The sequence below is a fragment of the Salvelinus sp. IW2-2015 genome, linkage group LG4q.2, assembly GCF_002910315.2.
Source record: "Salvelinus sp. IW2-2015 linkage group LG4q.2, ASM291031v2, whole genome shotgun sequence".
NCBI classification, from domain to species: domain Eukaryota; kingdom Metazoa; phylum Chordata; class Actinopteri; order Salmoniformes; family Salmonidae; genus Salvelinus; species Salvelinus sp. IW2-2015.
Genome location: NC_036843.1, coordinates 17,162,279 through 17,190,004, shown reverse-complemented (window position 1 = coordinate 17,190,004; position 27,726 = coordinate 17,162,279). Strand labels below are relative to the sequence as shown.

The following is a 27,726-nucleotide window of genomic DNA, read 5'->3' as shown; positions in this document are numbered from 1 at the left end:
CCCGCACCTCTCGGATTCAAAGGGGTTGGGTTAAATGCGGAAAACACATTTCAGTTGAAGGCATTCAATTGTACAACTGACTAGGTATCCCCCTTTCCCTTTCAACACACAGGGGACAGACAGGTGACTGGGAAAGCATTGCTCACCTATTCCCACTACGGGGGAAAACACTGTCAATTGAACAGTGGTCAACATATACTGTCAAAAATAATAATAATAATTTCAGACGGGTATACCCTATGTCTACATCATAGCACACATACTGTGTGGGGCCATTGGGAAGAACAATGAAATCAAACATGGGGGTACAATCTCAGGATGAATTCTGTGATTTGGTTATCAGATGACAAAATTAAATGATATGTACTGTCTGATTAATCATTATAAATGTCCCTGGATAGGGATACAAAATAAGCAACACAATTATGCACACCAATGATTTCAGCCGGTGGGGATGTTTCCTTTACATTTCCATTTTTATTGCTGTCCATTCTGGGCCATTTCATGCGCAAAGCAACATTAAGCTTAAACCAATTTGTTTCCATTCAACATATTTGCATTAACATCGGCCTCTACATAATGAAATGTTGTACATGTAAAATGTTGGACGTACAGTTTGTGCAATATAAAAATCGAATCATGCCAGGGATCACTAAACATGGATCACTAAACTATGAAGTTATCTAATTTGTTTCAACTTTATGGAGCAGAAAGTAGATTTTGATCAGTACGGTAGAGACAACATTCATAAATTTTTTTTTACTTACATATACGGTATTAGCATTTTCACTACTGTAAAAAACAATACCAGTCAACAGGAAGATGGCTTCCGAGATTGGAAAAAAGCTTTCAAGAAGAAAGATTTCTGTAGGCAAAAGCAACTTCATCCTTTTGGGTTTTGATTTGAACATTTTTATGGATTTGTTTTGGGCTTGATGCTTTTTTCCACCTGTACTGTTTGTGTGTTGAGGTGTGGGAATGTGTAGCACAGCTTTTTTACAGTATGGTGATGAATGGTGGCTGGGACTTTCAATTCCCTCTGATACTCACCATCCATCTGCACTCCTTTTTTTGTTGCTCACACACATATTAAACGAGGTGAAACAACATACAGTAAATGTTATTTTTGAATACATTTGACATGTTATTGGTGATCAAAAACGAGAGAGATATGGACCTCAAAAGTCCAAAACCGGAGGCTTTTAATGAGCGATAGTTTACTTTCCCTTTTTACTGTAAGACAGATATATTAATCACTGAAGTAACTGTACTATGAATGAGTTATTGAGCAGATAAGTTCACAGCGTGAATCTTCCTTGTCCTTTAGAAAAGGGGGATACTGTCCAGCAGATTCACACTTAGTATCACAATGTATAAGATACAAAGCCAGAAATCCTCTTGGTCTTATCCTCCCATTATGAGCTCATGTGTATCTATCTGTCTCCAACTGGAGACGAAGTGGAAGAGTGGAGTAATGGGATTGTATGGGAGGGGGTGTTTGACTTTAGGAGGTGTTGTCCTGTGTTGGTTTTGGAACGTTACATCCTGCTGGATTTCATGTTCGATCAGCTGGCTCTGGCTCTGGTCCCTTATAGAGGATCCGATAGTGGGATTTGGACAGGAGGGCTAAGTGCTCTACCGTGAGGCTCTGAGAGGACCTTACTCCTGTCTGTCCACACAACCATAGTTGTGAGACACACACACACACACACACACACACACACACACACACCCACACACACACACACACACACACACACACACAACACACACAACCACACACACACACACACACACACACACCACACACACACACACACACACACACACACACCACACACACACACACCACACACACACACACACACACACACACACACACACACACACACACATGCACATGTATGCTCCTGCTTTGGTCAGACTGACAGCTGATCCCAGAGTATGTAAATTATGCACACCAACACACACATGCATGTACGTAAGCACACACACATGCAAGAGTACACACACACATGCATGCCATAAGCACACACTCACTCCCCTCAAAAACAACAGGGAAGACTGTGGAGGAAACCCTCACCTCTCATTCTGGCCCCTGTCACAAACGCTTCTTGTCATCAGGCATTCATTGGCTCCACTGAGCTGGTTGCTAGGCAATCGAGGCTGCATTAATATGCGCGGTAGAAGGAGCAGGGGAAGCCTCTTCTCTCTGGAGCGTGGCAACTGCTATGACAGCGTCAGCATGGGTAGAAGACTGAATCCCTCGCTCACAGCCCCTGCTCTTATAGGCATCCAGCGCACATACTGTTCAGTAGACAGCAAGGGAAACACAGCCACTAGAGCAGAGTAACAAGAAAAGGGTGGTTAGGTTGCTAACAATTTACAGAAAGAAATCCACTGTCTGAAATCAGTTGAAGTTGTTGCTTGTTTGAATATTTCTTTTTACCTTAAAATTGAAAAGCGAGCTGAAACTGTTTCGAATTTGCTAAGCCGCATGAGCCAAAGTTTGACAGTATGAGTTAGTATTTTAAAAAGGAGACTGTATGGTATAGTATGTATTTTAGGGTTGGCGTGTAAGGTACTCTGATATGAGAAAGAAGAATAAAGTCTTTGGTGGAATCAACAGGGGTTTGCAAAGCAAAAAGAGGGGAGATTGAATTGTACACATGAAACCACCTCCTCATCTGCTCATCATCTGACTCCCCTCTTCAACCTGACATCATCTCCCCATCAGAAGAGGAGTGTAGAGGAGAGCAGTACTGTTCCAGCTCCGGCTCGTCAAGGCTGAGGAGGAGAAACTGACGACAGCGCGAACTTGGTCACTAGTGAGATGCAACTCTGGGAGGGAACGCTCAACTGCCGCGGGGTACGACATCTGATGAAAGAATCCCTCGAATTGGACTGCCTGGAAGCTGAGCCAGCACTCTCCCTCAGATCCCGTGCCCCCCCACTGCCAAAGTATGAAAGGAGACGACTTTTCCCGTAGTTGCCAGGGATGTCTGTGCACTACGGAAACGCGAAAAATCCCTCCAGTATGTTCAATGCTATGTTCCGCCTGATGCTCTGCAAGGTAAGTCATCACCCTGGTTAGCATGCAGTCAGCTGGGGTTACCATATGTCAAACTTGTATCTTGTATCTGCTTGTTGACAACAACAGGGTTAAATAGACGTATTATTATAACCTAGATTTTTTATCATGGTTGTTTTGTCTTTTTGCAGTTCAACTAGGCAAATTATTAGTTATTATTTTTAAATGTTCTTAATAATATCTATTTTTGTCTAGAGGAAAATGTTGAGAAATAATAGGGTATACATTTTTTTGTGTAAGGTGTTATCTTAGTCATGTCTAGCGGAAAAGAACAAAGCTTAGATTTGAGATTCATATAAATACATTTCCTCTTCTGTCTCCTGTACAAAAAAACTGTTWAATAGTGTTTCATGATTGCAACTCCACTGTAAAATGACATTTTCAGCTAAATCGGATATTGAACTACACATTTATCTTGAGGATATTGGGATATTGGTGCAGTGCTAGATGCAGAAGACAATGTATTACAAGCTCTTCATTTTTCTTTGTCACTAGATTTCAATTAGAAGAGGCAATATAAAATTGGGTCAAGATCAATATGTGTGATGTGGCTCTGTAAAAGAAGAAAAAAATAGTCTTAATAACTGGGGATTCAACCATAATGTGTAAATCAAGAAAATCTCATCAAAAGATGAAATGTACTTCATTTAGTGAAAGCGTGTGTGCGGGGTTGTGCAACTGTGAATTTGTGTGCATGTGCTTATTAATGTGTGTGTGTGTGTGTGTGTGTGTGTGTGTGTGTGTGTGTGTGTGTGTGTGTGTGTGTGTGTGTGTGTGTGTGTGGTGTGTGTGTGTGGTGTGTGTGTGTGTGTGTGTGTGTGTGTGTGTGTGTGTGTGTGTGTGTGTGTGTGTGTGTGTGTGTGTGTGTGTGGTGTGTGTGTGTTGTGTGGTGTGCCTTGCAAAACTATTCAGCTCCCTTGGATTTCTTCACATTTTATTGTGTTACAAAGTGGGATTAACATTTATTTAATTGTAATGTTTTGTCAACAATCTACACAAAATACTCTAATGTCAAAGTGGAAGTTTAAAAGAAAAAGTTTTATACAAATTAAACAACAAAKATATAGTTGTTGCATTAGTATTCAGCTCCTTGGATACATTTCATTTTGAAAACACCTTTGGCATCGATTACAGCTTTGAGTCTTGGGTAAATCTACACTGAGTGTACAAAACATTAGGGACTCCTGCACTTTCCATGACATATACTGACCAGGTGAATCCAGGTGAAAGCTACTGTATGATCCCTTATTGATGTCACCTGTTAAATCCACTTAATCAGTGGAGATGAAGGGGAGGAGACAGGCTAAAGAAGGATTTTTAAGCATTGAGACAATTGAGACATGGATTGTGTATGTGTGCCATTCAGAGGGTGAATGGGCAAGACAAAATATGTAAATGCCTTTGAACGTGCTATGGTAATAGGAGCCAGGCGCACCGGTTTGTGTCAAGAACTGTAACGCTGCTGGGTTTTTCACACTCAACAGTTTCCAGTTTGTATCAAGAATGGTCCACCACACAAAGGACATCCAGCCAACTTGACCCATCTGTGGGAAGCATTGGAGTCAACATGGGCTAGCATCCCTGTGGAACGCTTTCGACACCTTGTAGAMTCGATGCCTCGAAGAATTMAGGCTGTTTTGTCCTTAATGTTTTGTACGATCAGTGTATAAGAGCTTTGTGTACACCTGGATTGTAGAATATTTGCCCATTATGATTTTTCAAAATTCTTCAAGCTCTGTCAAGATGTTGGGGATCATAGCTAGACAGCAATTTTCCAGTCTTGCCATAGCTTTTCAAGCAGCTTTAAGTCAAAACTGTAACTTGGCCTCTTCACTGTCTTCTTGGTAAGCAACTCCAGTGTAGATTTGGCCTTGTTGTAGGTTATTGTCCTGCTGGAAGGTAAAGGAGACTGAAGAAGGAGATTCCTTGTGTAAAGGAGACTGAAGCAGGTTTTCCTCGATTTTTTTCCTGTGCTGAGTTCATCCCATTTATTTTTATCCTGAAAAACTCCCCCGTATTTGCCGATGTCAAGCATACCCATACCATGATGCAGCCACCACCATGCTTGAAAATAAGGAGGATATTACTCAGTTATGTGTCTTGTTGGGATTTCCTAGGATTTTCCCTTTCCTAGATCATAAGGCTTTGAATTTAGGCCAAAATGTGTATTCCTTTGGTGTGTTGTTACATACAAGATGCATGTTTTGGAAWATTGTTATTCTGTATATTTGTATTCTTCTTTTCACCCTGTCATTTAGGTCATTATTGTGGAGTTACTACAATGTTGCTGATCCATCCTCTGTTTTCTCCAATCACAACCATTGAACTCTGTAGCTGTTTCTAAAATGGCCTCATGGCAACGTTCATGGGCAGTTTAATTCCTGTCCTGCAGCTCAGTTCAGAAGGATGGCTGTATCTTTGATGTGTTTGGGTGGTTAAATACATAATCCACAGCATAATTATTAACTTGACCATGCTTAAAGAGATATTAAATGTCTGATTTGTTATTGTTATCCATCTACCAATCACTCCCCTTCTTTATGATTCTATTATTTATGATTCCACATTTTTCTCCTGAACTAATTTAGGACTGCCTAAACAAAGGGACGGAATACTTATGCAGCGACAATATTTTAGTTATCCACTTTGACAGAGTATTTTGTGTAGATTGCAAAATATAAAAAGAAAATCAAATCCACTTTAATCCCACTTTGTAACACAACAAAATGTGAAGAAATCCAAAGGTCCAAGGGGTCTAAATACTTTTGCAGGGTGCTGTACAGTACACTCTGAATGAGTGGGGGGTTGTTGTTTGTTTTAATTCCATTTTAAAACAGTGCCAAAAGCAACACTGCCTGTCAGACCCAGTTACCATCTGGGAATATTTGACATGCTCAGAATTATTCAAGTGGCAAAAGGTTTTACTCTTCACTGATCTGCAGACGCTGAACCCGACTAGGTGTAGCTGGAGAGCCTGGATGTGTTGTTCCAGGTATGAACGTTTCCTTGTTTCCATGGTGATGCTCTTTTTTTTGGGCCACACTTCCAGCTTTTGTTCTAAAACACAGGAACCAGGGTCCTTATTTAAAAACGTTGCGTGTAAAAAATATACTCTAAAACATGCTTGCGCCAGTTTTCCAACAAAAGTTGGCATTTATAAAAACTGAACTTGGCATGAGACTGTCCTTACTTCCATTCAAACGTCATGGCTCTCCAACCCTGTTCCTGGAGAGCTACCCTCCTGTAGGTCTTCCACTCCAACCCCAGTTTTAATTACACTGATTCATCTTATAAATCAGCTCATTATTAGAATAAGGTGAGCTAGATTAGGGTTGGAATGAAAACCTACAGAATAGTAGCTCTCCAGGAACAGGGTTGGAATGAAAACTTACAGAATAGTAGCTCTCCAGGAACAGGGTTGGAATGAAAACCTACAGAATAGTAGCTCTCCGGGAAGAGGGTTGGAATGAAAACATACAGAATAGTAGCTCTCCAGGAAGAGGGTTGGAATGAAAACCTACAGAATAGTAGCTTCTCCAGGAAGAGGGTTGGGATGAAACCTACAGAAGTAGCTCTCCAGGAACAGGGTTGGAATGAAAACCTACAGAATAGTAGCTCTCCAGGAACAGGGTTGGAATGAAAACCTACAGAATAGTAGCTCTCCAGGAACAGGGTTGGAATGAAAACCTAACAGATATAGTAGCTCTCCAGGAACAGGGTTGGAATGAAAAAAAAAAAAAACCCTACAGAATAGTAGCTCTCCAGGAACAGGGTTGAAATGAAAACCTACAGAATAGTAGCTCTCCAGGAACAGGGTTTGAGAGCCCTGCTTTAGACCATGCGTAGTCACATTTTCTAGTGGTTGAAGTATACTATTGCAAACATGCAAGTATGGGCCTAAGTGTTTTGTGCAAATGGGGGATATGATGACACACTTACTCATAAGAAAAAACTGAAATTATAATAATAAGATGCAGCCTTTTACCATTAGTGAGAAGAGCAAAAATCTATGTGTTTTGTTTTGGAATCTAAAGTAATTAGACATAGGAATGTATTTCCCATTTATTTTATTTTCACAACCATTGCAGAATAAATTCCTCACCTTTTCTGGCAGTGATTGGTTGGTTCCTGAAGTAGCCGTATAACAAATTACCATGTGCATCTAATAATTTAACTGGGCTTATTTGTCAAGTAAATAGATAGGTTATGTATTTCAAGTTTTGCTGAATGTGATTTTTTTGGAACTAGCCTAGACAATGTTTCAGAATTCACAGGAAGTAGAGCATATTTAGGTTGGGTGAAAAGTCTAAGAAAAACATTGTTGAATTCAAACATTCTGCTGATAGGTCCACAACAATTTGCCATTATTCTTTTCTTTCAGGAACTGTCACAGTCCTTTGTCAAATACAGCATAAGTTACTGCAAAATATTCATATTTAGTCCCAACACTTCCAAACACATTTGATCTCGCCATTGCTCGTTCTTTTAGAAAAGACTATATACAGTGTGTGCAAATATATTAAGATTAGGGAAGTAAGGCAATAAATAGGCCATAGTGGCGAAATAATTACAATTTAGCAATTAAACACTGGTATGACAGATGTGCAGAAGATGAATGTCCAAGTAGAGATACTGGGGTGCAAAYGAGCAAAAAATAAATAACAATATGGGGATGAGGTAGTTGGATGGGCTATTTAGAGATGGGCTGTGTACAGGTGCAATGATCGATAAGCTGCTCTGACAGCTGATGCTTYAAGTTAGTGAGGGAGATATGAGACTCCAGCTTCAGTGATTTTTGCAATTCGTTCCAGTCATTGGCATCAGAGGACTGGAAGGAAAGGCGGCCAAAACGAGGAGTTGGCTTTGGGGATGACCAGTGAAATATACCTGCTGGAACGCGTGCTATGGGTGGGTGCTGCTATGGTGACCAGTGAGCTGAGATAAGGCGGGGCTTTACCTAGCAAAGACTTAAAGAAGACCTGGAGCCAGTGGGTTTGGCGACGAATATGAAGCGAGGGCCAGCCAACGAGAGCATACAGGTCGCAGTGGTGGGTAGTATATGGGGCTTTGGTGACAAACAGATGGCACTGTGGTAGACTGCATCCAATTTGTTGAGTAGAGTGTTGGAGGCTATTTTGTGAATGACATTGCCGAAGTCAAGGATCGGTAGGATAATCAGTTTTATGAGGGTATGTTTGGCAGCATGAGTGAAGGATGCTTTGTTGCGAAATAGGAAGCTGATTCTAGATTTAATTTTGGATTGGAGATGCTTAATGTGAGTCTGGAAGGAGAGTTTACCGTCTAACCAGACACCTAGGTATTTGTAGTTGTCCACATATTCTAAGTCAGAACCGTCCAGAGTAGTGATGCTAGACGGGCGGGCGGATGTGGGCAACAATCGGTTGAAGAGCATGCATTTAGTTTTACTAGCATTTAAAAGCAGTTGGAGACCACGGACGGAGTGTTGTGTGGCATTGAAGCTCGTCTGGAGGTTTGTTAACACCGTGTCCAAAGAAGGTCCAGAAGTATACAGAATGGTGTCGTCTGCGTAGAGGTGGATCAGAGAATCACCAGCAGCAAGAGCGACATCATTGATGTATACAGAGAAAAGAGTCGGCCCAAGAATTGAACCCTGTGGCACCCCCATAGAGACTGCCAGAGGTCCGGACAACAGGCCCTCCGATCTGACACACTGAACTCTGTCTGAGAAGTAATCATGGACTACATTTGAAATATTCCTTTTAGTCTTTCCTTAAAACTTCTTGTCAATAGGGGGGCGCTGTTTTCACTTTGGAAAAAATCGTGCCCAAATTAAACGGCCTCGTACTCTGTTCTAGATCATACAATATGCATATTATTATTACTATTGGATAGAAAACACTCTGAAGTTTCTAAAACGGTTTGAATTATATCTGTGAGTAAAACAGAACTCATTTGGCAGCAAACTTCCATACAGGAAGTGAAAAATCTGAAAACGAGGCTCTGTTTCAGGGCCTGCCTATTCAACTGGCTTTTATTTATCGATATGTATGCACTTCATACGCTTTCCACTAGATGTCAACAGGCAGTGGAAGGTTGAATGGGGTGTCTAGCTTGATCTGAGGCCGAATAAGAGCTTTTGGAGTGACAGGTCCGGTATTTTCTTTGTCTTCGACGGCGCGCGGGGGACCTCGACATTGTCTTCTGAAAAGCGTTCGGTATACACGGCGAATATCTCCGGCTCTGATTTTATTTGATACATATGAGAAAAACATCATAAAGTAGGTTTTTTCAACCAGGTTTTATCAGTTTATTCAACGTTTAATGGGACTTTTGGAATTTTCCGTTCTTTGCGCCAAGAGATGATGGGAATGTTCGCGCCACAATGCTAGCCAAGGTTGCTAATTCGACAGAAGAAATGGACATTCTAAAACCAAACAACGATTTATTCTGGAAATAGGACTCCTTGTACAACATTCTGATGGAAGCTCAGCAAAAGTAAGAAAACATTTATGATGTTATTTCGTATTTCTGTGTAATATGTTGATGCCTATTCTCCGCCGTGTTGGTGAGCGCTGTCTCACAATAACCCAAGCTGTATGTTGTGGTAAAGTTATTTTWWAAAATCTAACYCAGCGGTTGCATTAAGAACCAGTGTATCTTTCATTTGCCATACAACAAGTATTTTWATGTAAAGTTTATGATGAGTTCTTTGGTCAGATTAGGTGAGTGTCCAAAATATCTCCGGACATTCTGGGGAATTGTTGCTACGTATTCACAATGTATAACCACGATTTGCAGCTCTAAATATGCACATTTTCGAACAAAACATAAATGTTTTGTATAACATGATGTTATAAGACTGTCATCTGATGAAGTTGTCCAAAGGTTAGTGATACATTTTATATCTATTGCTGGTTTTTGCGAAAGCTACCTTTGCGGTGAATAAATGCCTTTGTGTTTTTGGCTATTGTGGTAAGCTAATATAATTCTATATTGTGTTTTCGCTGTAAAACACTTAAAAAATCTGAAATATTGGCTGGATTCACAAGATGTTTATCTTTCATTTGTGGTACACCATGTATTTTTCATAAATGTTTTATGATGAGTATTTATGTATTTCACGTTGCTCTCTGTAATTATTCTGGCTGCTTTGGTGCTATTTTTGATGGTGGCTGCAATGTAAAACTATGATTTATACCTCAAATATGCACATTTTCGAACAAAACATAAATGTATTGTATAACATGTTATAAGACTGTCATCTGATGAAGTTGTTCAAGGTTAGTGATTCATTTTATCTCTATTTTGTCGGTTTTGTGAACGCTACCTATGCGGTGGAAACATGGTGAAAATATGCGGTTGTGTGTTTGGCTATTGTGGTTAGCTAATAGAAATACATATTGTGTTTTCGCTGTAAAACATTTAAAAAAATCGGAAATGATGGCTGGATTCACAAGATGTTWATCTTTCATTTGCTGTATTGGACTTGTGATTTCATGAAAATTATATTATATGATATCCCTGTCCCGTTAGGCTAGGCTATGCTAGTCAGCTTTTCTGATGAGGAGGATCCCGGATGCGGGAGGGTGATGAAGTAGAGTTAATGTTATGCACATAGTTTTTAATGCACTACTGCTGAGCAATTAGTGCTTTTTGAGGTCGGTTTGGTTTCGGTTCGATTATATATATTTTTCCATACATTAAATGCGCTATGCATTATGTGGGTTGAATGCTGTAACAACACAGAACAAAACAATGAATACAAGAGCCATGATGGTGGTGACTGCCCATTACTGCTTATGACTTTTTAACTATAATTTATTCACATTACTTTCATAAAATATTTCAGCTGTTGTGTTTATTTGTTTTATTTGTTGACTTTATTATTTCATTCCAAGTCATCATCTCATCCATATAGAGCTGATGCCTATGCTGTCTGACAAAATCACTATTGTATTAGTTCTTCAAAGTAAGGCATACTTTTATGACTGCTGAATACCAAATGTCCATCACTTAGATAATGTATTTTTAGGTAGAGGTACTTCGAGAAGCAACTGCTCTCCATGTCCGTGTCTGCGTCAAACAGAAAGATAAAGCGCGCAATGGATTATGGTCATTGTAGTCAATTTCCATGTTTTCTGCACTGAATTATGTAGAATTYTTGACCTTTTGGAAACTGCAACTCCATCGCATAGTTCGGGTTTGTTCTAATTGATCTCTAGAGAAACTGGCATCGAGCTCACAGAAGAAGAAAAAATGAACAAAATGGGATTCAAATAATTGAACCAATGTCAGTCAAAAATATCCACAATTTCAGTTAATCGCTCAGCAGTACAATGCTCGAGTCACAAGTATTACACAAGTATATATAGTTTGGAGGTCCTCAGCAATTAATTGTGCTTAGTATGACCAGGAATCTGTAGTTTGGTGTAGTTTTCTTACTATAAGCTTACAAAAGTGACTACTTAAGTGTTCAAAGTACCCCACAAAGAACGCCTAATAGGTGTAAAACAAAGCGAACATGACATAAAGTACCTATGCGACCATTGAGTAGAGTAGAGTGTATTGTATAGTCCAAATGACACTGATTGCAACACACCTTTCCTGTTGTAAAGCGTGAGTACTGGACCGGCCAGCCAGCGCAGTGGAGGTTTGTCTGGATGGACTCCAGAGCGTTTGTTTGAGAGGAGCAACTGCACTGCACTCTGTGGTAAAGCTGTTTCTCTGTTCCTAGTTTTGGCAGGGCCTTCATATCTCTCTCTCTCTCCCAAGTGCAGTTTGTATCAGCAGCGAGTAGGCGTATTGGCATTAGGGCCCATCGTATTGGCATTAGGGCCCATCCAGCAGCATGCTACACCATGAGTGCCATTCTGTTTGAGGGAAGCCCTGTTTATAGCACTCCACAAGAGGAGCAATCACAGCCCATTGTTGACTTCAAGTTGGATTTCACCTGCTGTCCATAGAATTGATTTTGCTTATTCTTAACCAAGTGACATTTGCTGCATAAAACATGCTTCAGAAATTCGTAATTGGTGAAGTATTTATTGATTGGGCTCCCGAGTGGCGCAGCGGTCTAAGGCACAGCATCTCAGTGTTAGAGCCATCACTACAGACACCCTGGTTCAAATCCAGGCTGTATCTTCAACTGGCTGTGATTGGGGGTCCCATAGGCCGTCACACAGTTGGCCCAGCATTGTRCAGGTTTGGCCGGTGTAGGCCSTCATTGCAAATAAGAATWTGTTCTTAACTGACTTGCTTAGTTAAATAAAGGTTTAAAAAGAAATTAATTAGTCAACATCGAGTTGGTCACTCTAGATTCCAAGATGGCGTAGCAGTAGGACGTCTGTTTGTCTTGTCCCATCCCGTCCCATGTATATATATTTTTCTTCGTATATATTTTGTATATATTTTTTATATATTTTTAAATCTCAATTTCCATCTACGGACTGAACATACTCTCCTGCAACCCGCCTCACCCAATGTGGTACGGATCTGCTATGTTTTACACTTTAGAACTGGAACCCCCATCAGAGGCTAGCCAGCTAACTAGTTACTAGCTAGTACTCAGTTAGCCACTGCTAGCGGTCATCACCGTTAACTCGGACATCAGCCAGCCTCAGCCCGGTCAATTTTTGCCAGTTTGCACAGCGCGATATCAACCCAGAGCATATTGGACTGGATTTTCTCTACCACATCTCCGGATTCCACCGCAAGCTCTGAACCTGGATCATTGCAGCAAGCCTGCTGCTATCCGAGTGGCTACTCCTGGCTAACGTCTCTGTCCCGAAGCAAGCACCAGTTAGCCTGGAGCTAGCCTCAAGCTATTCTCATCTCCAGGCTAGCTGAAGAGGTCCATCAGCCAATTTTTGAGCTACAATATCTATTTTGCCAATTAGCCTGGACCCTATCACTGCTGACACGGAGCCCCGCCGATCCATCACGACTGGTCTGCCGACGTAACCCTCCGAGGGGGTTTCAACTGGCTCTTCCGTTGCGACGTCCCCCGAAGGCCCATCTGCTAGCCCCGGCCCGCTAGCTGTCTGAATGGCCGTGTCTCCAGCTCGCCTAGCTACTCACTGGACCCTATGATCACTCGGTTACACATGCCTCTCCCTAATGTCAATATGCCTTGTCTATTGCTGTTTTGGTTAGTGATTATTGTCTTATTTCACTTCTTCTTTGGACAATGTGCTAACAAACCTTCAAACGAGCTTCAACGCCATACAACACTCCTTCCGTGGTCTCCAACTGCTTTTAAATGCTAGTAAAACTAAATGCATGCTCTTCAACCGATTGCTGCCCGCACCCTCCTGCCTGTCTAGCATCACTACTCAGGACGGTTCTGACCTAGAATATGTGGACAACTACAAATACCTAGGTGTCTGGTTAGACTGTAAACTGTAAAGTGATTGTGTAACTTCAAACTGAAGCTGGAAAGACTGCAAACTAGCTGCACTTCGTTTTCGTTATACTTTTTTTCAACTGACATTTCTTTGTATATATCCATATATACCAGCTGATATACCAACTGATTCATGATTTCAAATGGCTGAGAAACGCTGCCTGCCTGTCTGTTTAGTCCCAACTCCCAACACGTTCATTAGATCATAGATCGAATTTGAATATTGAAAAAAAATCTCCGCTGTTGAAAACAAAATCTTAGTCTAAAATGCATGTGAGATAATGTCTAGATGCTTATTAAAGTGGAGATCAAGTTTATAAATTGCCTGACTGGGCTGATTGTGGATTGCGCAGTCAGATGGAACAGAGTAAATTGGCATTTTAACGTCATAGATTTAGCCAGTTGTAACTTGTGGAATAGACACRGGCTGGAATACGGTTTTAACCAATCAGAATTTAGGATTTGACCCACCCGTTGTATAATTCCCTATAACGCACAGTATATCGGCACGGTAGAATTCAATGGCTATAGTTCATTCTTACATGCTTTGTTTGAGCTGCTTTTTAAAGCAAAAAGAAAACATTATTATTCGTATTGTTGATTTTGATTTTCATAATAACAAGCTTGGACGGATGATTTGGTTAGATAAACTAGCTAGTCTGTTTGTTTGCTTACCACAACAACTACTGTAGCTAGTAAACTTGCTAGCTACTTCAGTGGATATTGAACACATTTCTACCGGCAAGTGTTAAATGTGTTAAATTATATCAATGGTATTAAAGGGATAATCAGCTTGGGGCTCTATGCATTCCCTGGAAAATAATGCAAATCCATGGAGTTGGCCAAAGATTTACCAATACTGTTTGCCAGAAGCCTGATTTTCGGCAAGGGCGTTCACAATGAACTGGCAGAGAAGTTTGAATGGCAAGGGCTTCTCTGGTGTGATGTGATCACATTGGCTGGTGGTAACAATGCAATAAAAGGGAATACTCTGTTCTCCCCACGTCCATTGTTTATATATATTATATTAAAATGTATTACATCAGAATTCCCAATGTTAGAATGCTTCCAATCAAATTCATGAATTAACTCAAATGTTTTCCTATCAGTCTAATTTGCATAAACTTTGTGATTGGATGATAGATGTGAGGGTTATCAAATCAGGATAACATCCTTTGATCTCCTCGAGCTTATTAATGATAGAATGTTTATGAGATTGCCGAATGGCCAGCCTCGCACACTAAGAAACAAGAACGCTTCAAAATAACACATTTTTGATTGGTTGTCAGTGTTTAATTGTCGGAGGGACAGGGAAAAAAACTCTCTGAAAGTGATCCAAATGATAACTCTCGTTATCATTCTCCAATCATTTTGTAGTTATTGTTCAGTGAGTTCACTTGAACAGTTATAGTTATTGCCCTTGGTGTGGACAGTCCTTAAGACTGTGGTGTGTTTTCACAAAATCTCACTGGAAAACTGTCTCCCAGAGAACTGAAAGGAAAATATATTTGTCCTGTCATTAACCTATCCTTCAATTAATTAGATTTAGTTTTAATTATTGATAATGTGAGCCAAAGAAAGGGATGATACTGTAGGCCAACTAATGGGTTCGAACTTACAATGAGTTACACTAGCTGTTCTCCATGGGACTCATCTTTCCATTTGAATTATACTTTTGAGGTTATTATCAATATAACACCAGTTTCACATTCAAGACACCATCTCCAGGTCAAAACTATACGACACACCAACCAAGGCTTGAAGCAGGTGGTCTTTCTATTTTTTATGTATATGAGTTTTCATGCTTTTACAGTTACAAGTGTACACATGAAAACCACTGACCCGTTAGAGGAGCTAGCTTTGGTCCTCTGGGTCGTGTCCAGATGCCAACCTGCCCAGGCTGCTCCTCCTGTGGGCCGACAACATGCACCACAGACCCAGCTAATGTACCCCTCATAAACCATAAGCTATATAGAGCTATAAGTGCAAGCGTGGAGAGTGATTTCATCCCATGAGCCATTCGCACGATGACCAGTGTGTCAATCAAGATGGTCTCTTAGCTGCTCCTTGACAGTGTTTTCCACTATGGCGGAAGGCAACTAGTGTGTCAGGTCAATCATCTTGGGCAATCCACTGAGCAATGCTTCTTTCCTCCCCTTCATCCCCTTACTTCAGTGAGTCACACAACTGGAATGAGAATATGTCATTAAGAAATCTAAGAAAGTTGGATAAAAGAACGTATGAATGAGTAACACATTTTCCTCATCTAACGTACTAGTGTGATCTTTCCAATAAAATACAGCTAGATACTTGACATTAAATACCTACAGTTAGGTAATATCAATTTATAAATGCTGGACATGAGGCAGATGATTGAAAAATCAACAGTGTGGAATAGTATTTGACTACATATTTTTCCAGTCGTAAAACCCATTTACAGCAGATTACTATATTTTATTCAGTGCACGATGGAAATTAATATATTTTTGATGAAAAATCTTTTCCATGCACTTAAATAAAGATTATTCTGTAAAAGCTTGAAGAAAAGGAATGCAACATTCAGAAGCAACTGTGGTGTGTGTGACCCAGTGGTGTAAAGTACTTAGGTAAAAAAAACTGGAAGGTACAACTTGAGTTGTTTTTTMGGGTATCTGTACTTTACTTTACTATTTATATTTTTGACWACTTTTACTTTTACTTCACTACATTTCTAAAAACAAATGATGTACTTTTTACTCCATACATTTTCCCTGGCACCCAAAAGTACTCGTTACATTTCTAATTCTTAGCAGGACAGGAACATTTCCTAATTCACGCACTTATCAAGAGAACATCCCTGGTCATCCCTACTGCCCCTGATCTGGCAGACTCACTAAGCACATGCTTTGTTTGTAAATTATTTCTGAGTGTTGGAGCATGTCCCTGGCTATATGTAGATAAAATAAAATACAAATAAAATTATGGCATCTTGTTTGCTTTATATAAGGAATTTGAAATTATTTATTCTTTTACTTTTATACATAACCTCTAACGAGTCACAAACCCGGATCCGGGATCCCCCCCATCAAAAAAGCTGACTAGCATAGCCTAGCCTAACGCCACAGGGATATCATATAACATAATTTTCATGAAATCACAAGTCCAATACAACAAATGAAAGATGAATCCAGCCATCATTTCCGATTCTTAAAATGTTTTACAGCGAAAACTCAATATGTATTTTTATTAGCTAACCACAATAGCAAAAGACTCAACCGCATATTTTCTAAAAAAAATTACCGCATAGGTAGCTATCACAAAACCGACCAAATAGAGATATAATTAGTCACTAACCAAGAAACAACTTCATCAGATGAAAGACTTATAACATGTTATACAATAAATCTATGTTTTGTTCGAAAATGTGCATATTTGAGGTATAAATCATAGTTTTACATTGTGAATACGTAGCCAAAATGCATAAAATTCTCCGGAGATATTTTGGACAGTCACCTAATCTAATCAAAGAACTCATCATAAACTTTACTAAAAAATACATGTTGGACAGCAAATGAAAGATACACTAGTTCTAAATGCAATCGCCGTGTTAGATTTTTAAAAATAACTTTACCATAACAAACAGCTTACGTTATAGCGAGACAGCGCCCGCAAAAAGGAAGGAAAATAGGACTAAACATTTTCCACAGAAATACAAAATAACATCATAAATGGTTCTTACTTTTGCTGAGCTTCCATCAGAATCTTGTACAAGGAGTCCTTTGTCCAGAATAAATCGTTGTTTGGTTTTAGAATGTCCTCTTCTCCTGTCGAATTAGCAACATTAGCTAGCCATGTGGTGCGAACATGCCCAAATTCTCCTGACGCAAAGAAAGGAAAATTCCAAAACTCGCAATAAACGTTCAATAAACTGATACAACTCGGTTGAAAAAAACGACTTTATGATGTTTTTATCACATCTATCAAATAAAATCAGAGCCGGAGACATCCACCGTCTATACCGAACGCTTTTCAGAAGCCAATGCTGATGTCCTTCCCGCGCCTTGGTAGACAAAGGAAATTGTGGTCACGTCATTCCAAGAGCTCTTGTTCGACCTCAGATCAAGCTAGACACCCCATTCCACCTCCCACTGCCTGTTGACATCTAGTGGAAGGCGTATGAAGTGCATGTATATCCATAGATTTCAGGCAATTGAAACAGAGCCTCGATTTCAGATTTTTCACTTCCTGTCAGGAAGTTTGCTGCAAAATGAGTTCTGTTTTACTCACAGATATAATTCAAACGGTTTTAGAAACTTGAGAGTGTTTTCTATCCAATAGTAATAATAATATGCATATTGTACGATCTAGAATAGAGTACGAGGCCGTTTAAATTGGGCACGGTTTTTTCCAAAGTGGAAATAGCGCCCCCCTATTGACAAGAAGTATATTTTAGCAATTATATTTACATTTGATACTTAAGTATATTTATAACCAAACACTTTTAGACTTTTACTCAAGTAGTATTTTACTGGGTGACTTTCACTTTTACTTGAGTAATTTTCTATTAAGGTATCTTTACATTTACTCAAGTATGACAATTGGGTACTTTTTCCACCACTGGTGTGACCCTACATCCCTACAGTTTGTGTGTGTATGTGCGCGTGTGTGTGTGTATGCTTGCATTTCTGTGTGTGTGAGAGAGAGGGGGGGTTGTTGTTGCAGGGTCTGTGTCTATCTATCAGAGCTTGCCTAGCACATTTTGTCATGAAAATAAGACAACTCAGCATACAGTACATTATGTTTTATTTTTCCAATATTTCAAATTGACAAACTGTATTGAGTAATAAGGAAGACACAATCTCCTACATCAAAATCAGGTAATTCAACAAATGTCTGATAACACAGTGACTAGAGTGCAGTGATCATTGCTAACTCTATATGACATGTTTTCACCCACCTCTTCACACTGTGAAGCAGACAATCAGCTATGGTACATGCATCATACGAAACACAAATTGTTTCAAAGCTGTTGAACAATGTAAAGCCCATGAAGCTATTAATTCATTTTCAACTCTTGCCTTTACAAAAGTCTGTTTGATTTATTTGTTTATATTCCTTATCGTTTGTTACGACTGTTTCTCATTATACAAGCAGAACAGTTGATTCATACATTGATTTATTTTGTGTGTCTATTCTTTCCAGACTGGTCTGAAAGGGAAACTGCAGACCTTTCCTGGAAAAATGGTAAACACTGCCATCTGTGATGAAGAAAGAGGAATTCAAGACAAGGAAGGTACAGAYGAGTCCATTCTGGCCATGCTTGGGATCATCGGCACCATTCTCAACATGGTAGTCATCATCTTTGTCTACATCTACACCACTCTGTGACTGTGAAAAAAATCAACTATTTTGCATTGAACAGGCCTATTGGGCCTACTGGATGCAGCCATGTTGTTTGGCTGGGAGTTGAGACTGTGCCAAGATMGCACTGTGTCGTCGATCGACTTTCCCAACTATCAAAGGGATCTAAGGCTGTGTGATTACCGCATTAAATGTAACCTACAGCAGCGTCATAGAGCGGCGCTGAAACTATGTCTATGGGAGACTGGCCCGTTCTTATGGGGCCTTTGTCCGGTGGTGTCAGTATCATACCTACTCTCTGATGCTACTTTGACCTTTTAACCTGTAAATATGCATGAGGCTAGCACGAGCTACGCTCTCAAGATCCAGCTTTCTTTCACGGGTGCCAAGCCGAGGAGAAAGTAAAGAGACTGCAATCTGGTGTAAAAGGAGCTMAAAGCACTGCAGCAGTCTTTTGAAAAAGCCTGATAAACATTGTGATATTAAAAGGGATGATACAGCATACCCAGAGAATGGACAGATGACATTCTGGAGAAAAGGCATTGTTAGTGCGATCCGGAATTCTTTGTACGTCCATACCTTAAACCCTAACCCTAACCTTAACCCCTACCCTTACACTTACCTTAATCATAACCCTTACCTAACCCTAACCTTATACTTGACCATTTTACATTTCAACTTCAACGAGGTAGGGACGTCCCAAGGATCTCAGATTGCAATGACCGAAAAGGTATTTACAGTATGACTAAACGGATCATTTAGCCAAAACTGTTTTTACACGAGTACTATCATATTGTAAAAACCAACGTTTTTACAGAAAAATACTTTGAACTGAGTGTGTTTAGTGGGTAGGCAGTAGCAATGTGTAAGTCAACCTGAGTTTATGCTATTTATTGTCGTGTTCTGATTTCTATTTTCAGGAAAAAATATTTTGAACCATGTTACTTTACATAATTTGTTTACTGTAAGTACAGTGATAGAAAAGGAGACAACCAGTTTTGGAAATATCTCTATTTTGGCAGTAGCAAAATGAGGAGGAAATGTTCCATTTGTAAGAGTTCTTGTTAGTGTTGTTGAGATGCATTTTTTCATGAGAATCAAGAAACCAAGTGAATGAAATTATGTTAAGTTTTGCTTTCTGGAGGTAGGTAGGTATTTGGTGAAGTACGGCATAGCATCAAATATGATCACAAACAGGTGATCTTCATAAGACATGAGAGAGTGTCAAAATTTGCATTTCAAATGGTGATATGGGAAATAATATTATTACAGTGTAATCAATCACTTTATCTAAATGTATAAAGCTTTTACTGAGCTTCTGCGCTTCGATTGAATAGACTACGTTTTGTGTTGTCCCCTCCTTCAGGACTGTGTCAAGTAAGTAATCAAAGGTAAACTTCTGCATATTGATTGTGTTGCCTTGAGATTATATGTACAGTGAATTTAAAAGCACAATTTAGAAATGACTATTCACAGTATGTATGAATGTATGGGCAAATGTGTGTAAAGTGTGTATGCTGCAGCCTACAACCTCTTGTGAATTTAAGAAAGTGCCTAAATTCAAGTTCAGTATCTCAATACCCTCGTTCAGATCTCAAAGCAGAAGAGGTACAACATACAAGGGGATCTATCGGCAAGACACCACACAGAGCAAAGTCTGTGAAAGTGCTTCATGGCTGTTTAACCTGCCCTAATGGCTATCTACAGTACAACATCTCTAGAACGCTGGTAACTAATTACAGATAGTCCTTGCTCAATGTATTATGATACCCTCCATCATCTTTATATCTACTCTTGATTTCCATTAGGAGCAATTATTAAATGTTCAAAATTAGTCCCAAAGGTGACGTGTTCCTATTCCTTTTACTCCAGAATTGGCAGACTTGAATGGGAACAGTGGTGGAGTAAGTACATGGACAGTGTTGAGAATGTACACCACCTTTTTTGTACATTAAAATAACATCAAATTGATCAGAAATACGGTGTAGACATTGTTAATGTTATAAATTACTATTGAAGCTGGAAACCCCTGATTTTAATGGAATATCTACAWAGGCGTACAGAGGCCCATTATCAGCAACCATCACTCCAGAGGTTCCAATGGCACYTTGTGTTAGCTAATCCAAMTTTATCATTTTAAAAGGCTAATTGATCTTTACAAAACCCTTTTGCAATTATGTCAGCACAGTGGAAAACTGTTGTGCTGATTTAAAGAAGCAATTAAACTGGCCTTCTTTAGACTAGTTGAGTATCTGGAGCATCAGCATTTGTGAGTTCGATTACAGGCTCAAAATGGCCAGAAACAAAGAACTTTCCTCTGAAACTCGTCATTCTATTCTTGTTCTGAGAAATGAAGGCTATTCCATGTGAGAAATTGCCAAAACACTGAAGATCTTGTACAACACTGTGTACTACTCCCTTCACAGAATAGRGCAAACTGTCTCTAATCAGAATAGAAAGAGGAGTGGGAGGCCCCGGTGAACAACTGAGCAAAAGGACATGTACATTAGAGTGTCTAGTTTGAGAAACGGAAYCCTCACAAGTCCTCAACTGGCAGCTTGATTAAATAGCACCCGCAAAACACCAGTCCCAACGTCAACAGTGAAGAGGTGACTCCGGGATGCTGGCCTTCTAGGCAGAGTTGCAAAGAAAAAGCCATATCTCAGACTGGCCAATAAAAAGAAAAGATTAAGACGGGCAAAAGAACACAGACACTGGASAGAGGAACTCTGCRTKGAAGGCCKGCATCCCGGAGTGGCTTCTTCATTGTTGACATTGAGACTGGTGTTTTGCGGGTACTATTTATTGAAGCTGCTCAATGTACACAGTAAAGTGCGTGTTAGTCCAGGATGAGTCTTAATCTGCGTCTGGGAAACTTTCCTGCAAAGCCCATTACACATAGCTTAATGGGTAATATTGGAAGAAGTACTTTCAATACTGGAAAATTCCCAAACATTCTCAGATCTTATCTTCCTTTTTTTTCATGTCTAAGATGCAGAGTTTTTTGCGTGCCGTTTTGTTAAACATAATTAAATAAATGACACACAGTGTTTCCTTTGATTATCTTCAAGGATCATGGCCTAAGGTATAAAAATATATTCAGTCAGACTTACATTTGGAATCTTTCATAAGTGGTACTGTATGTCTTTTTTAAAAGACTCATCTTTCTAAAGAATATCTGGAGTTTCTGACATTGTTTGAAGTTGAGAGATCATTTAGTGATGTTTGGGAAATGATTTACAACTGAAAGTGAAAGGCACTCACAATCACTCTCAGCAGAGAGCTCTGAAGAAATAACTTATTCCCTACTGACAGTCAGGCAGAGATAAATATGCTTATTTCAAGTGAGAGAGAAAATTGAATTTAGAGCTGACAGCGTTTCACACAACGAGACAGACTTCTCTGTCAAATTCCAAATCAAACTGAAAGACAGAAAAAAAGAAAAGAACACAAAGCATGGTGGACAAAGAGACCAAAACAAGTCACTTTTTTATTTTGTCTACTCATTGTATGAATCATTTAGGTCATATATGTGCCAAAATAATTTCTCCCTCTATTGGGAATACACTGGAATTCGATACAGACTGGGATAATCCTGTTCTGGAAAAAAGAAAGAAAAGAAAAACAGTTTAACACATTATTTGAATATATTGGATTTGGCAGCAAACCAAGTAAACAATGTTGTTTGAAGATGCACAGCTGCTTAAATTCAACCAAGCTTTCAGCTATGGTTTCACCTGGATACAGCAGCCAACAGCCGCAGTTCATTTCCCTTTGAAGCTGGGAGATGCTTCCTGAACAATGGGTGGAAGACTGCAACGTACAAAAGAGAGATGATTCAGATTCAGTCAAACTCATTGTCCAAGTACTGAGCATTTTTATGTTTTACTATGGATGTTTAAAGGGGCAGTGCAGCTAAAACGTGATTATGTTTMTTTTTTTCACACTATGAGGTCGAAATAACACTCTGATATTGTGAAAATTATGATCATGCCCTTTTGTGTAAAAGCTGTTGACCCACATCATGATGTCACAATGTGATCTGATTATAATAGACCAATGACTGTTGATCTGGGTCAGTAAGGGTGTGGGCTCTAGACCACCTTATCAGACAATCAGGGCTGTGTATGTAAATATTTTCAGAGTTGTCTTCATAACACCCACACAACAAGACTGAGAATTTCAWGGACCAACGGAGGCTCAGGGAAATAAATGATAAAATATATATTTTGTTATTTTTCTAAAAAAACAGACAGTGATTTATTAGACATACAGTGGAGATCAATTTTTTACAAAGACTGCATAGGGGCTTTAAATGTTAGGTTGGATAATGTATTCAACAAATAAACATCACAACAAGATACAGTATGCACAACAGTTATATTTATCAAATTCTATTGCCATCTTATATTCACTAAAAGTTCAACCCAAATTTTAGAGCTGCTTTAAAAAATGGATTCTTCCAACAGTGAAAAGAGGACAAAATGTTAACACATTTGAGTTATTCTTTCCAAAATACTCCAGGAATATTGCATAGTATACACATTTGCCTTTGCCAAATTGTAAACACTACATAACACTGCAGGCATATACAAATTCAGGATCCATACTTCAACAAGAAATATTACACTATGGACAGCATCAGCGTGTACTCTGTCCCTCAAATGAAATATGGAATCATGTCGTAACCAAAAAAGTTTTCAACAAATCAAAATATATTTTATGTTTTAGATTCTTCAAAGTAGCCACCCTTTGCCTTGATGACAGCTTTGCACACTCTTGGCATTCTCTCAACCAGCTTCATGAGATAGTCAGCTGGAATGCTTTTCCAACAGTCTTGAAGGAGTTCCCAGATATGCTGAGCACTTGTTGGCTGCTTTTCCTTCACTCTGCGGTCCAACTCATCCCAAACCATCTCAATTGGGTTGAGGTCGGGTGGTTGTGGAGGTCAGGTCATCTGATGCAGCACTCCATCACTCTTCTTCTTGGTCAAATAGCCCTTACACAGCCTGGAGGTGTGTTTTAGGTCATTGTCCTGTTGAAAACGTAATGATAGTCCACTAAGCGCAAACCAGATGGGATGGCGTATCGCTGCAGAATGCTATGGTAGCCATGCTGTTTAAGTGTGCCTTGAATAAAAAAWTTATCAAAGTGTCACCAGCAAAGCACCCATCACACCTCCTCCTCCATGCTTCACGGTGGGAACCACAAATGTGGAGATCATAKGTTCACCAACTCTGTGTCTCACAAAGACACAGCATTTGGAACCAAAAATCTCAAATTTGGACTCATCAGACCAAAGGATTTCCACCAGTCTAATGTCRATTGCTAGTGTTTCTTAGCCAAAGCAAGTCTCTTCTTCTTATTGGTGTCCTTTAGTAGTGTTTMTTTTGCAGCAATTCGACCATGAAGGCCTGATTCACGCAGTCTCCTCTGTAGTGACTTTATTTTCATTAATCTGATGACTGTTATTTATTTAATCCACTAACTATGTTTAATTGTTACCCAAGTTAATCATGTAACAATGAACTAATTAGGATTTGGGGCACTACAGAATAAGTTATTTAGAGAGTTACCATCTCCTAAATTAAACTCTATAAGGTCTTTACCTATTTAGGTATCAGGAGCGGACCGATCACCTCTGCTTAAGGTGCAGGAAGCTGTCAATTCGGCTGAGGCGCGGGAMCATGATGACCTAGAGCGCCGGAAAGAGAGCATACGTGACAGTACCCCCTCCCGGGCGCGTTCAGCTCCAGCCACAGGAGCCTAACAAACGGGATGATCCCGGGGATCCGGAGCGGACTGGTCGCCTCTGCTGAGGCACAGAAACCTGASAAACCGGCTGAGGCGTGAGAGCCTGATGAGCCGGCTGAGACCTCCCCGGTTACCTCGGTCGAGGCACGGGAACCTGTTCACCAGCTGAGGCATGGAAGCCTATTGAGCCAGCTGAGGCATGGGAGCCTATCGATCCCGCTGAGGTATGGAAACCCGTCGGTCCAGCTGAGGCAGGGGAACCCGACAAACCGGCTGAGGCCTCCCAGGTAGCTACGGTTCGGACACCCAGACCCAACATCACCTCCAACACACACACAAAAAAAAAAAAAACATTTAAACACTCCCTGATGCTTCCCTTTGTTGAGTTGTCATTCTGTAACGATGTACGCTGAGAGTTGGAAAGCAAGTTCAGGGAGTGAATACGTTTAATAAATAAATGAACAAACCAAGAAACACGAACAGCACATCTACATGAAACAGCAACAATGACGACTGGGGAAGAAACCAAAGGGAATGACATATAAAAGGCAGGTAATCAAGGAGGTGATGGAGTCCAGGTGAGTGTCAATATGCTCCATAACGAGCAGCCTGGTGACCTAGAGGCCGGAGAGGGAGCACACGTGACAGTTACTACATGATTCCATATGTGTTATTTCATAGTTTTGATGTCTTCACTATTATTCTACAATGTAGAAAATAGTAAAAAATWAAGAAAAACCCCTGAATGAGTAGGTGTGTCCAAACTTTTGACTGGTACTCAGGGTTTTACTTTATTTTTTCTGTATATTGAAAAGTAGCCAGGGTGAATCAGTTATGATGTGACAAGGTAGGGGTGGTATACTGAAGATAGCCCTATTTGGTAAAAGAACAAGTCCATATTATGGCAAGAGCAGCTAAAATAAGCAAAGAGAAATGACAGCCATCATTACTTTAAGACAGGAAGGTTAGTCAATACGGAAAATTTCAAGAACTTTTAAAGTTTCTTCAAGTGAAGTCGCAAAAACCATCAAGCACATGCAACACCATGGGCCAGAAAAGGTTGAATACATTGGCCATGCTGTCAATCCAGCATGACTTCTGCTGCATTTAAAAAACAACTGGAAATTCGGGAAACCTCAGACTTCAGTGAGTTCAAGACAATTGGGAACTTGGAAAAAAAAATAGCGCTGACTGGGAAAATACTTTCCAAGTCGGGAATTCGGGCCTCTTTCTAGAGCTCCGACCTGAAGATCCCAGACATCATGATTCAACCTTGTTTTTTCAGAGTTGCCAGTTGTCTTGAAAGAAACATAAATCCAGAGAATGCCAGACCTTTGATGACAAAGTTTGATGACAAAATTTGCCCACAAGTAAGACCGCCACGCCACATCCTGTTCAAGTGAGCACAGCACAACAAGGTGAGTTCAAAAATGTCTTGTATGCTGCTGCATAAATTATGTAATATGCCAGGGAGATATGTATACCGTAGCTAAGAAAGTAATAGTACGTGTATGTCGTGTAGTAAGCTGTTYGTAGCCCATGTGCCTCACCCTAATAACTTAGTCCRTTTCCCCCTCATAATTTAGGCTACTGTTCTGACTTGGTGGTGCACATGTAGCCTATAGTCTGTTTCCGACAAATGTCATCATTGAATATTGTAAGAGCTTTAATTGTCTGCTTATATTCCCCCTTTATTTATCCTARGGCTCTGACTTGGTGTACAGGGAGAATACTGTAAGAACGCTCCATGTTCTGAATTTTGTCGCTGTAAATTTCAAACGTGCTGAACAAATAGTTATATTGACTACYTTCGTCTTAGTTCGCTCATTAATTTCTTAATCGAAATTACAGATTTKCTCTTATCTGTTCATCATTCTCTTCTGCCTTAGTTTGTACATCTCAATTGTCAGTAGAAACCACACCAGTTTAAGCAAGTCAGCCATATCAGCTATGTTAGGCAATATAAGTCTCCAGCTTCAGCAATTTTTGCAATTCGTTCCAATCATTGGCAGCAGAGAACTGGAAGGAAAGGRGGCCAAAGRAGGTGTTGGCTTTGGGGATGACKAGTGAGATATACCTGCTGGAGCGTGTGCTACGGGTSGGTGTTGTTATTGTGACCAGTGAGCTGAGATAAGGCGGAGCTTTARCTAGCATAGACTTATAGATGACCTGGAGCCAGTGGGTCTGGTGATGAATATGTAGTGAGGGCCAGCCAACGAGAGCATACAGGTCGCAGTGGTGGGTGGTATAAGGGGCTTTGGTGACCAAACGGATGGCACTGTGATAGAATGCATCCAGTCTATCACAGAGTAGAGTAGAGTAGAGTAGAGTATTGGAAGCTATTTTGTGAATGACATTGCCATAGTCAAGGATCGGTAGGACAGTCAGTTTTACGAGGGTATGTTTGGCGGTGTGAGTGAAGGAGGCTTTGTTGCAAAATAGGAAGCCGATTCTAGATTTAATTTTGGATTGTAGGTGTTTAATATGAGTCTGGAAGGAGAGTTTACAGTCTAGCCAGACACCTAGCTATTTGTAGTTGTCCACATATTCTAAGTCAGAACCGTCCAGAGAAGTGATGCTAGTCAGGCGGGCAGCGAACGGTTGAAAAGCATGCATTTGGTTTTACTAGTGTTTAAGAGCAGTTGGAGGCCATGGAAGGAGTGTTGTATGGCATTGAAGCTCGTTTGGAGGTTTGTTAACACAGTGTCCAAAGAAGGGCCAGATGTATACAGAATGGTGTTGTCTGCGTAGAGGTGGATCAGGGAATCACCCGCAGCAAGAGCGACATCGTTGATATATACAGAGAAAAGAGTCGGCCCGAGAATTGAACCCTGCGGTACCCCGATAGAGACTGCCAGATGTCCGGACAACACGCCCTCTGATTTGACACACTGAACTCTGTCTGAGAAGTAGTTGGTGAACCAGGCGAGGCAGTCATTTGAGAGTCTGCCGATAAGAATACGGTTGACAGAGTCGAAAGCCTTGGCCAGGTCGATGAAGACGGCTGCACAGTACTGTCTTTTATCATGGCGGTTATGATATCGTTTAGTACCTTGAGCATGGCTGAGGTGCACCTGTGACCAGCTCGGAAACCGGATTGCACAGCGGAGAAGGTACGGTGGGATTCGAAATGGTCAGTGGTCTGCTTGGCTTTTGA

General features: G+C 40.2%; 1 protein-coding gene across 1 annotated transcript; it reads left to right on the top strand.

Annotated features, from left to right (window-relative positions):
* Positions 1-2,259: 2,259 nt before the first annotated feature.
* On the top strand, positions 2,260-21,824 carry LOC139027675 (protein TUNAR-like). The gene is made up of 2 exons (XM_070443410.1): positions 2,260-3,073; positions 18,657-21,824. Exons 1-2 carry the CDS (start codon positions 2,999-3,001, stop codon positions 18,840-18,842), a joined length of 261 nt encoding a protein of 86 aa, XP_070299511.1. The 5' UTR covers positions 2,260-2,998; the 3' UTR covers positions 18,843-21,824.
* The last annotated feature ends 5,902 nt before the right edge of the window (positions 21,825-27,726 follow it).